Genomic DNA, 11,438 nt, shown 5'->3' with positions numbered 1-11,438 from the left:
CATACCAGTTAGCACTTACTTTTAACTTATCTGAGAAGGCAATACTTTGTTTAGGGCTTCTTTGCACGATCCTAGTTAGGGGCACGCCCAAACCGAACAGTTTTCACAATATCCTGCAGCTTCCGACGTGCATCCTTCGCCTTAATCGAGGACCAGAGAAATTAGGGCTCTTCCAGCGAAAACAGCGCCGTGGCCGAACGCACTGAGGGAGTGCCGCCGCAGAAGCCCAGGCTTCGAAGAGGGACAGCAGGGCAGGGGGTCTCCGGCGGGGTCCCAGGAGCCGGGATCGGAGCGGGACGACCCCCTCCCACCTCCGCCCCACCCCGACTCGGCCCTAGCGCGGGAGCGGAGGCGGGGAAGTGGGCTCCGAGGGGTGTGAGGCAACGGCATCGGATGTCAGTGCCAGCGGAGGCGGGGCGGGCACGTCTTCCCGCCGCCCAATCCCCAGCTCTCGTCGTGGCCTCATGAATAATCAACAAAGCGAAGCGTCCTCCCCCTGGCGTCCCAGACGGCTGAGGGAGCCGCCGCCGCCGCCGCTGCCGCCGCAGGGGCCGCGCCGGGAATGCCCAGCGCGGGCGCCACCGCTCTCCTCCGCCCGCTGCTCGGCTGAAGGTGCACAGGTGAGCACGGGCCCGACTCCCGGCGCTCGGGCGGCCGCGCCTGCAGACGCGGCTCGGGGCAGAGACGGAGCCGGAGCCCCGAGCGGCGCGGGGTCGCCCCGGGAGCGCTGCGGTCCGGGAGCGCGGCGGCCCGTGCGCCCCGAGCCCCCACCCGAACGCTGTGCCCCGGCGCGGGGTGCGCGGGGGTAGCTCGGGGCGCGCCCGGCGCGGCGCGCAGGCCTCGAAGGACTCGCCGCGCTCCTCGCTCCAGCCCAGCCTCCCGGCTCCGCACCAGCGCGCGGGCCTTTGTGCTGGCGGGGCTTGCAGGGCTGGCTGCTTTTGTGTGGGCTTTCCTTTCTTCTCTCCCTCCCCTCCCCGTCTCACGGCTGTGGTGAAGTTCCTGAAGACTCGGATTTGCTTCTTTCAGAGCATCCGTGGTCATGTCCCCGATGCCAGTCAGTGTCCGGCAGCCGAGGAAAGAATAGGGGCCGCGGTGGCCACCGAAACGTGTTCTGTTACTTTGCAGAAAACCAACAGTTGAGCGTTTAGCGCAGAGATGCCACGGAACCTCCTTGCTCAGACCCTGACCAGTCCCCCAGGACGCAGCGGGAGGATGCTGCTTGGAAAGGTCGCTTAACTGGAGAGAGGGCCTGTGGGCTAGACACGGAGGAGGTCAGGCTCTGCCCGAGACCGCAGAATGGTTGGTTGGTGTTGCCTGGAGGTGCCCAGATATCGCACGTGCGTCCTGGTCACTGACAGAACCCGACCTTTGAGGTAACGAACACGGAAGCCCTGGCTGGTGAGCCAGCAGAAGGCAGCTGGGGTGAACAAAATCTAGGACTCTCAAGACTTTGGAGGTCTCAACGATGAGAAATCGGTGCCTTCCCCAGCCGAGCTCGAGGATCTGCTAGGATCTTGACACCTAATTTCAGTGCAGAGCTGATGTGCAGGAGAGGAGAGAGGATGCTTTAAAGGGGCTGCATTCTTTCTTTGGAAGTTTTAGGTAGAAACTTAAGGGGGAGCAGGAGTGGTTCACGAAACCAATCATAGAGTTCGGAAGGACTGCTTCTGTAGGAAGCAAAATGTGTGGTCAGGATTTGCATGCCTCCCTTTCTTTTTGTGTATTTCCTTGATCACACTGTTGGACTCCAAGGAGAATTGAAGCCAAGCGTGTGTAAAGTCATTGACTGATTTCTGCTCACTTGCCGGCAGAAGCCCTCTGTAGCATCTATTGAAAGAAACTCAAAACTGGGGTGCGATTTCCCAGTATAACAGCACTGTTGCTTTTACACACAGTAGTTTGAGTGGTCTGATTACTCTTGTGACTAAGGTAGAGCTGTTATATTTGTCTTAATAATGAGACAAACACTTATGCAGCAGACTTGATCTTATGTTTATTCACAAAACTCCCAAGACTCACCAAGTCTGAGGTAGCTACAGCAACAGAGCCAATTAGGGAGATGTGGATTTGTCTTTGTTTTCATAGGAGGCTTCTTACCATTATATTCTGGTGTTTCTTGCTAGACTTTTCAATATCATAATTTGTTATTACAGAAGTAGTTTAAGGCAAGCATAGAATCAAAAAAGGAAGACAGGCTTATTTGCTGTAGAAAACTTCTACTCTTTCAACTAAAGGTGTACTTCATTCTTTATATCTAGCAGACGTTTGCCTGGGAAGTTGTGTATGGAACTGCATTTTTATTCATTGAATTTTTTTCCCCCTCCGCACATAGGGAAGCTGGGTTTAATCTCTGTAGAATGAAAACTCATTCCCTAATTAAGATATATGGTCAGTTCTGTTTTTTTCCATATTGTATTTACTGGGTGGTTATAAGAAAAGTATCTGAATCAAGTTTCATCTTGAAATGTTACATATTATGTTTATTCCATGAAATGTCTACCTGGTGATGACTTTCTGTTTTAAATGCCAGCTAGTGCTTAGAGATCTTGTCAAGAGATGAGGTTTGTGAACCACAAAGAACAGAAATGAAATGTCAAATTGGGTCATTGAAAAGAACTGTGTGATGGAAGGTTGACCAAGATGGATTAGGATGGGATTCGGCAAACATCAGGCAATTCCTCGGTCATTATGTCAGCAGGAAAAGCTGAAAGAGGAAGCTCCGTGGAAATATCTGAGGGGGAAAAAAGGATGTTAAGTATGATTTAAATTGCTCACATTTCTGAAGTTTGAGGGTAACGTATGCCAGTATCACACTAATATGTCTTAAATTGAATGGCATTTGAAACTTTTTCTTCAAACTGTTTTCATGTCTGTTGTCCCGTTTTGTTTCTTTTCCACCCTTTGAAGAAAACAGAATGAGCGTTGTTACCTCCACTTTACAACAAAGCAACCGAATTTCAGTGATTTGCCCAAGGTGGAGCTGGAACTTGAAGCCAGTATTTAAATCCTCAGTTCAGCTTCTTTTCCCAGGGATAGGATGATGCAGTAGGGGCTATAAGCACAGACATCTTCATTTGTCTCCATTACTAAATTGTGGAAAATAAAGCTCTTGGGCTCAGCGTATGTAGAACTTTGTTGTGGTCTGCAGAGATGATAGAGCACTTTGCTGGTAGTTGCCAGTGTAACCTTCTTGACCCCAGCCTACTTACCCCTTTCCCTGTCAGCACTGATGCTGCTTCCTCCTGGGGAACTATGCTTTTCTTTGTGGTTACTCTCTTCTACCTCCTTCCACTGTGGCCAAACATGCTGCTGAAAGGATCATCTGTCATTCCAGCTGCTTAATTTATAGTGAAGAATGACGGGGGCCAGATGATCTTAGAGCCAATATATTAGGCCAGTGACAGTTGTCTATAGCACAGTGAATCAGAAAAGGGGTACTGTAATGCTGTGTACCACAGTTGGGTTGATAGGGTCAGAATCTTGATTAACTCAGCTTTAGACAAATGAAATAGCATTGGCAAGAGAACATTAAGGATTAAAAAAAGGGAAAGGTAAGACAATGAAAAATTAATTATTGAGGATCAGGAAAAGTGCAAAATGGAAAGATGATTAGGATATAAACAAAGAAGGGAAAGAGTTTCTTTTTCCCTTCCTCAAGTGTAGAATCACTAATTGGTTTTTAAAAGATGTGATTGATGGTCAGTGGGAGGCAAGTCAACCTGAAGCTCTGAGACTTGTCACTTGTGACTGTTGATTGATTTTTTTTTTAAAGGAAACAAACTCTGAAAACCTAAAATACAGCAGAAATGAGAATACAGGTAGTTATTACTAGTACTAAAATGATAAATTGAACGAGTAGCCAAAACTGGCCAGGTAATGAACAAAACATAGTTAGAGATAGATAAACCATAGCATGTCATTGGAAATCTCCTTAAAATGGAGACTCTGAACATCGTTTTTCACATTGTAAGGGGTTATTTATTTTTGCTTCACTCCAGCAAATATGTATTGAACACCTCTTCTTTGTGCCTACCATTATTAGTAAATATATGGCAAACAAAGGAAGCTAAAACCCAGTGTTTGCATGCAAAGAACAAACTCTTACAGATCTGATGATTTGTGCTGGAGAAGTTGGGAGGAGGGTGGGAAGAGACTGGGCCAGGCTCTATTTGTGCCAGCAGTTAGTAAACAGGATGTGACCTGGGGGTCAGGGTTTGCATACCCAGGGTAGGGAAGAAGGGAGTCTTCTGGCTACTGCTTGAAGCTCTCTCTAAAACAACAACAACAACAACAAAAAAATGGAGATTATGGTATTGCCTATCTCATTAGGTGGTTGGTTAGGATTAAATAAGGTAGTTTACATAAGGCACTCAACTCCTGGCACATAGCATCCTCCAAATGGTGGCCATTTTTGATTGGTTATTGTCATTTTTATTCTTAAGAATAAACCATCTGGATTGTATAAAATGGACTGGAGAGGAGAGAGTCTGGACAGGATCATCAGTTAAAAGGCCATTAAAATAATAACCGTTAGTGAGGTGATGAGTACCAAGAGATATTATGAGGGAGGGATCCACAGAGGTTGTGAATCTAGAATGTGGAGAAGAATTCAGGATGAAACCAAAGTTTAGGTGAAGAAGATTGTGTGTCTGAGGTGGCATGCAAGTGTTTTCCAGGAGATAGTGTAAAATCTAAGATTAGGCAGCTTTCTTCCCCAAACCCTTTGGTATTTTATGGTATTTGTGTTTATCCCAAGAAGAGGGAAATATCAGGCAGTTTGTCACCAGTTTTTTGGCATACTCTCTAGGCCTCCTGTGTCTGGAGTACTCTTACGGCAATGCTCATGTTCCTTCTCTGTTGTATGTGGAATTCGGTTTCCTTTCAAAAATGTAGCTTTGTCACTGATGAGAATGTTTTCCCATGCTGGTTCCCCTTGGGTCTACAGTTTGGTAACACACTGAGCAATAATATACATTTTAGTTGGCAAAAAAAGTTGACCAAGTGTTTCAAAAACCCATGATTATTAAATCTAACAAGGTGACTAGGTCTATTTTTTATGTTGTCTTTCATTTGTCTTTGTAACCTGAGTATGCCAAGACTCGACAAGGAAACAGATTCTGCACTGTATCTAATTAAGATTGTCAAAGATAATGGGTGACAGAGCAGCTTATCTGCCCACTGGTGGCAGAAAGGCAGTACACTATTCAGAGGACGGCAGCGCCATTAGGATACCTTGATAGCAGGTGATTGACAAAGTGTTACTGACTTGCTCTGAAAGGGATGCTTTTTAAGCTATTAGAAGCCAATGGCCCCTATCAGTTAGCAATTTGGTTACAGTTTATTTACCTGAATTAATTTGCTGTGATGGATAGTAGTGGATAGAAGGCAGCACTGCTGTGGTGTGAAAGAAAAGTTAGAGAAATATTCTTTTGTTTGTTCAATATTCTTATGATTGAGTTAATTTAAGATAATTAAGACACAGAGTACTAATTAGCAGTGAAATTTCCCCACCCTCCCCTTCCCCTACAAAGCAGGCTGCAGGCATTCCTCTGTTTGTTCAGCCAATATTTACTGAGCATTTCCTCTGTGCCAGGCTCTTTGCCAGGGAGGGGATACAATGTAGAGGGAAAAAAAAGAAAAGGCGTATAGCCGTAAAAATATGCTTGCAGATGATTATTTTGGTTTAGGCATATGGCTGTTAAATTGACAATGGTCAACCTTTTCTTATTTATTCCCTAATGTCAGGTGGCTCTCCGTGGGGATCACCAAAATCATGGGAATGGCTGTGTGAACTTGCACTGTGCTTTGAAAGATGGAGAAAGACTTAGAACTTGAAGGTCATTTACCAATTTATCTGAGTTGCAGACATGCTCCCTGCTGTCGTTCTTATAGGCTGTCTTTTCTGTTTCTTTTAAAGTTTAGGCATTGCTTTGAATAGTGGGGAGAAGGAACATATGGCGCCATATACAGACATAGAACAGGCTTGCAGTTCACCCCCATTTTTTCTGTAGTTGGATTTAGAAAGCAGGTGGCTGACACTTAATTACAGAAGGAAAGTCTTTTAGAGCAATGGCAGAATTTCCTTCACACAAAAATTCTAAAGCTCAAGATATAGCTGAAAATAAAACCTTGAAGGAAAATTCTGTTTGGGAAAGGCAATTGAGGTTATATTAAATCTGTATGGTTTGCCTACCCCCCCCACCCCGATTTGTTTATAAGATTCTCCTCTCTGCCCACATGGCTCCAGAACATATAAATAAGATGTGAAACATCCATTCAATCATTTGGGTGCCTTGCCTACTTGACGGCATGATTGTTGGAATACGAATTTGTATTTGTATTTTAATTTTATGACCTTGTAGATAAAATATGAAAATGGAATCAGGGAGGTAAAAAGGTTTTACCCTATTTTTTGTTTAATTCCTCATTTTGTCAAAGGAAAGACTGAAGCTATTTGCACAGTATCCCATAGCAAATTTTAACAACAATAAAGCTCGGATTCAGGAATTGTTTTTCTGATTCCAGTCCATGTCCCTCTAAATCCTATTGTTATTCACGATGGCCTGGTTTTTTTTTTTTTTCTTTCTTTCAGGTTTTTATCCAGAAGCATGGGATCATGTAGACCAAGGTTTTAGGCCACACCCTATATTGTCTGGGATGTTTAGTAAGATTTCACCAAATGGGAAAACTATTTGCTCAGGAAAGAATAGATCAGAGGGTTGTATAACTTTTACATATGTTCGACTATATACACTTTCATAGCTCAATTTGTCCAGACAAAGATATAGTTTCATCAACTGTGAACATTTACAGCCTGTCTTTGTTTTGTTTTGAGGAGTGCAATTAGAGGCAGCAAGCCAGATACTCTTACCAGATCTGTTACCTGACTATGAAGTCAGGGATTCTTTAGGGATCATTTAAAGTATGGTGATAACTAAAGTTCAGAATGTGGACATACCTTGGCACAGGCTCTTTTTCAAATATCTTTCCCATATTCTCTCCTTTTAAAACAATGCTAGCTGCTGGTATGTAATTTAATAGTTAAATAAAATTGTTACAGACTCTCCTCCCCCATGTGGAGAAGCTTACCATCCCTCTCACTATCTCTGAGGATTCTTGCCAGAGGTGTGGTGGCTTTCTTCTAGTCACCTCAGGCTTCAGTTTTCTTCTGCTAATAAATTTATGATCCCTGATATGTGCTGTTCCTTTTCTGCATATCATCTTATTCCTATATTCTCGCAAAGTACTGTGGATTCAAGATTTCTGCGTAACAAATTATCCCTAACTTAGTGGCCACAAATGCTTATTATTTCATCTCATTTCTGTGCATTAGGAATTTGGGAGTAGTCACCTTATCAGGTGGTTCTGGCTCAAGGTCTGTCAGGAATTCAGGAAGTTGCAGTCATGGTGTCAGCTGAAGGAAGCTACAGTCATCTGAAGGTTTGACTGGGGCTGGAGGATGCCTTCCAAGATGACTCATTCATGGCGTGCTGGTAGTTTGGCAGGAGGCCTCAGCTCCAAATCCAGGGGATTCCTCTTTCCTTGTGTAGAAAAATTCAGCCTTTTTTTCCTCTTCAGCTATCTAGATCGTGCCCTAAGGACTTGACATTTTCTTGTTCACAAAAAGACCTGGAAACGAAAATGGGGACGCTTTGAACTTCTTAAGGGGAGAAGGCCCTATGAAAACATAAATTTTTATATTTGATGTGTGCACATTACATGCTTAACCCAAGTAATTTAATGATCAGACTTGAAAGAAGGAAAAAATAGTAACTTTTATAAAGCTTCAGTTTTTAGAATTTTCATTCCTATGTTTAACTTTCTAGAACATCTATAGCATCTGAGAAATTTCTGATGATGGGAAAAGAAAGTGCCCAAACAGCAAAGTAGATTTAAAAAGAACTAAAACTCATACATTTTGGGGGAAAATTAGTCATTTTTTTTAAAGATTTTATTTATTTATTTAATAGGCAGAGATCACAAGTAGTCAGAGAAGCAGACAGAGAGAGAGGAGGAAGCAGGCTCCCCACTGAGCAGAGAGCCCGATGTGGGGCTTGATCCCAGGACCCTGGGATCATGACCTGAGCTGAAGGCAGAGGCTTTAACCTACTGAGCCACTCCGGCACCCCCCCCTTTAAAAAAAAAAAGATTATTTATTTATTTATTTGACAGACAGAGGTCACAAGTAGGCAGAGAGGCAGGCAGAGAGAGAGGATGGGAAGCAGGCTCCCTGCTGAGCAGAGAGCCTGATGCAGGGCTTGATCCCAGGACCCTGGGATCATGACCTGAGCCGAAGGCAGAGGCTTTAACCCACTGAGCCACCCAGGCACCATATTAGTGGTTTTGATATAGTTTTAGTTTTAACGAGAGTGTGAGTAGTTTTTTTTAAAAAATGCAATACATCTCAGTCTTATAATGGTATTATTCAGTAAAGATTGCTAATTTAAAATGTGTTTTGGGGGGCACCTGGGTGGCTCAGTGAGTTAAGCCGCTGCCTTCCGCTCAGGTCATGATCTCGGGGTCCTGGGATCGAGTCCTGCATCGGGCTCTCTGCTCAGCAGGGAGCCTGCTTCCCTCTCTCTCTGCCTGCCTCTCTATCTACTTGTGATCTCTCTCTGTCAAATAAATAAATAAAATCTTAAAAAAAAATGCGTTTTTGTTCTCTTAGTTTTTTTCCCCTAAAAACATATTTATCTGCAGTAACTCTTTTTTTTTTTTTAATTTTATTTATGTATTTATTTGACAGAGAGAGAGATCACAAGTAGGCAGAGAGGCAGGCAGAGAGAGGGGAAGCAGCCCACCTGCCGAGCAGAGAGCCTGATGCGGGGCTTGATCCCAGGACTTTGGGATCATGACCTGAGCCGAAGGCAGAGGCTTAACACACTGAGCCACCCAGGCGCCCCTGCAGTAAGTCTTTTACTCTTTGTGCTCCTTAAATTTTGAAATATCAAGGGTTTGCCTGTAATTTTATAATTGTTACAGAGAGAAGAAATAATTTAAGTGTTTTAAAGAGAAATTTAAAAACATAGTTTATTTTTTAAATTTTATTTTTTATTTTTTTTTAAAGTAGGCTCCACACCCAACATGGGGCTCAAACTCAGAACCCCAAGATCAAGAGTCATGTGTTCTACTGACTGAGCCAGCGAGGTGCCCCTAAAGATAATTTTAATAGAAAATAATTTATATACTTAGAAAAACTTCTTGAATGTAACCAGTATTCAGTGTTTTATGATGATGTTTAATAAGTTTTAAGCCATACTTGAAACTTTCTCTGAATGTAATATAAATAAATGTGGGATTTACTTTCTATGTCTTAGATATATAGCTATTTCTGCAGTCATTTGACTACATGATTTATGGCATAATTTGGGGAGAATATTGCAAATGTGACTTCAAGGGTAATTTTTTCAAATAGGTATTTAAGAAACAATGAACTTAGTCCTCAAACTATGTGTACCTCTTCTAGAGAGCTTCAAGTTAAATCAGCTGCAAAATTCAGCAGGGAAAAATGAACTGGGTTATCCATGTCTCAAAGGTACCAAAGAAGTAGAACAGCTGTCTCATCTATACTATCTCCGAGCATGAAATCAAGATTATTTTACTTACAGTTCAGTCTGAAGGGGCTTATTTACAAAATGAATTTATGTGACAGCTTGATATGCTTTATTTTTCTGCAGGACTCAATTACTGGAATTGTTAACTTCGTTGATGTATGTGCACATTTCTCCTCCACTATGAGCAGACCAATTGTAGTGCACATTTGTCTGGCCTTCTGGAGCCTTGTGCTTCTCAACTTTGCCACAGAATGTGTGGCCTTCCCCAAAATGGAAAGACGGGAGATAGCACATGTTCCTGCAGAAAAAGGGCAGCCTGAGAGGATGAACACAGATGACCTAGAAAATGACCCTCTGACTTCCGAGTGCCCTCCCCAGTTGGTGGTCTCTGAAGATCCAGTGATGGTGTTAGCAGAACCATCAGCAACGTCCTTAAATAAAGTATTGCCTACTAACAAAGAAGTCCATCCAGTAGGCGGTGGGCTCATGCAGCCTAATAGCCCTGCCTTGTACGCTGGTGCTGAGACAGTGGTCCCCGGCGAGGAGGAAGTGTTTGTTTTCAGCCAGCCAGAGATGGTGTCTCCCAAAAGGCGATTTTCCAAGGCCATGCTGACCAATCCTATCCCTGTAACTGCTCCTCTGAATATCGATCAGAAGGAAGAACGCTTCGGTAGTGCTGTCATTCAGCCCATCGTAGAAGGGACCACAGAAGAAGCACAGGGTTTTCTGAACTATGTGGATGACCAGTTGTTCGCAACTGAAAGTCAGGAAAGAGTTAGTCTGGGACTTTCACCTTCATCTGATGTGAATACTAAAGAAATGCTAACTGCCAATCCTAGGACTGAGAAATCTGAAGCAGATACAGAACACAGGGCAGCTTTTTCCCCCAGTGTTGAACCCATAGCAGGCGCAGAGCCTGGAAGCCCCAGGCCTGAGAGGGAGAAGCCTTCGCCGATGACAGCTGATCATACCCAGACCGCTGCCACCAAGCACAGGCTCACAACCTCTGAGTACACCCTGAGTGTTGAGCCAGAAACTGACAGGCTACTGGGAGCCCCAGGAGTCCCAGGGAGTGTCAGCACAGCTGTTCCAGCTGCCTCTGTCGGAAGTGATGAGTGGGATGACACCAAATTAGAGAGTGTAAGCCAGATAAAGACCCCAAAGCTCGGAGACAGTATAGAGACTCAGGTGGGAATGGAAATGTCTCAGACAGCCCAAGAAACTGATAACGACCCTATGGAAGGTTTGGAAGAGAGCGAACCTGTGACAGAGGCTGCAGATGTGGCGCTGGGGCTGCTGGAAGGGGAAGAACCCATGGGGACAGCCCTGCTAATGGCACACGGGGAGGCGCAATCCTCTGCCTTTGCCGATCAAAGTTCTTTTACTCCCACAAGTCCTGTGGAAGATAGGAAAGTCTCTGTTGTCAGCCTCTCCCAAGATACTGCAGACTTCATGGAGTCCACTAGGGAAAATGATGCAGTGGTTTTCTTAGAGACCACAGTTTCCATCTCCGAATATGAATCTGAGACGCATCAACCAGTGGGAAATACACTGAAAGGTAAAAGAAAGAAAGAAAGAAAAACAAGCTTTGTTTAATTTGGAATGTTTCCATCTGATTTTATTATTTTTTTTAAAAATTGGGATGTAATTAACATATGACATTGTATTAGCTTTAGCTCTTGTTTTATGTTTTTTTAAAGTGAATTTTTTTTTTTTTAAAGATTTTATTTATTTATTTGACAGAGAGAGAGAAAGAGAACACAAGCAGGGGGAGCGACAGAGGGGAGGGAGAATCAGGCTCCTTGCTGTGCAGGGAACCTGATGTGGGGCTCGATCTCAGGACCTGGGATCATGACCTGAGCTGAAGGCAGAAGCTTAACCCAC

The 11,438-nt window shown here is 43.9% G+C and overlaps 1 protein-coding gene across 1 annotated transcript in view; it reads left to right on the top strand.

The window, feature by feature from the left end:
• The first annotated feature begins 528 nt into the window (after window positions 1–528).
• The window catches only part of ARMH4 (armadillo like helical domain containing 4), a 125,124-nt gene continuing 114,214 nt past the window's right edge, over window positions 529–11,438 (top strand). Inside the window, exons 1-2 of the mRNA XM_046009572.1 lie at window positions 529–620; window positions 9,678–11,112. Coding sequence (XP_045865528.1) covers window positions 9,735–11,112 — 1,378 coding nt within the window. The 5' untranslated portion in view covers window positions 529–620; window positions 9,678–9,734. The remainder of the gene's footprint in view (window positions 621–9,677; window positions 11,113–11,438) is intronic.

Source organism: Meles meles, chromosome 6 (assembly GCF_922984935.1).
Source record: "Meles meles chromosome 6, mMelMel3.1 paternal haplotype, whole genome shotgun sequence".
NCBI classification, from domain to species: Eukaryota; Metazoa; Chordata; class Mammalia; order Carnivora; family Mustelidae; genus Meles; species Meles meles.
Note: the sequence above shows the minus strand (reverse complement) of the source record. Positions and strands in the feature narration are given on the sequence as shown.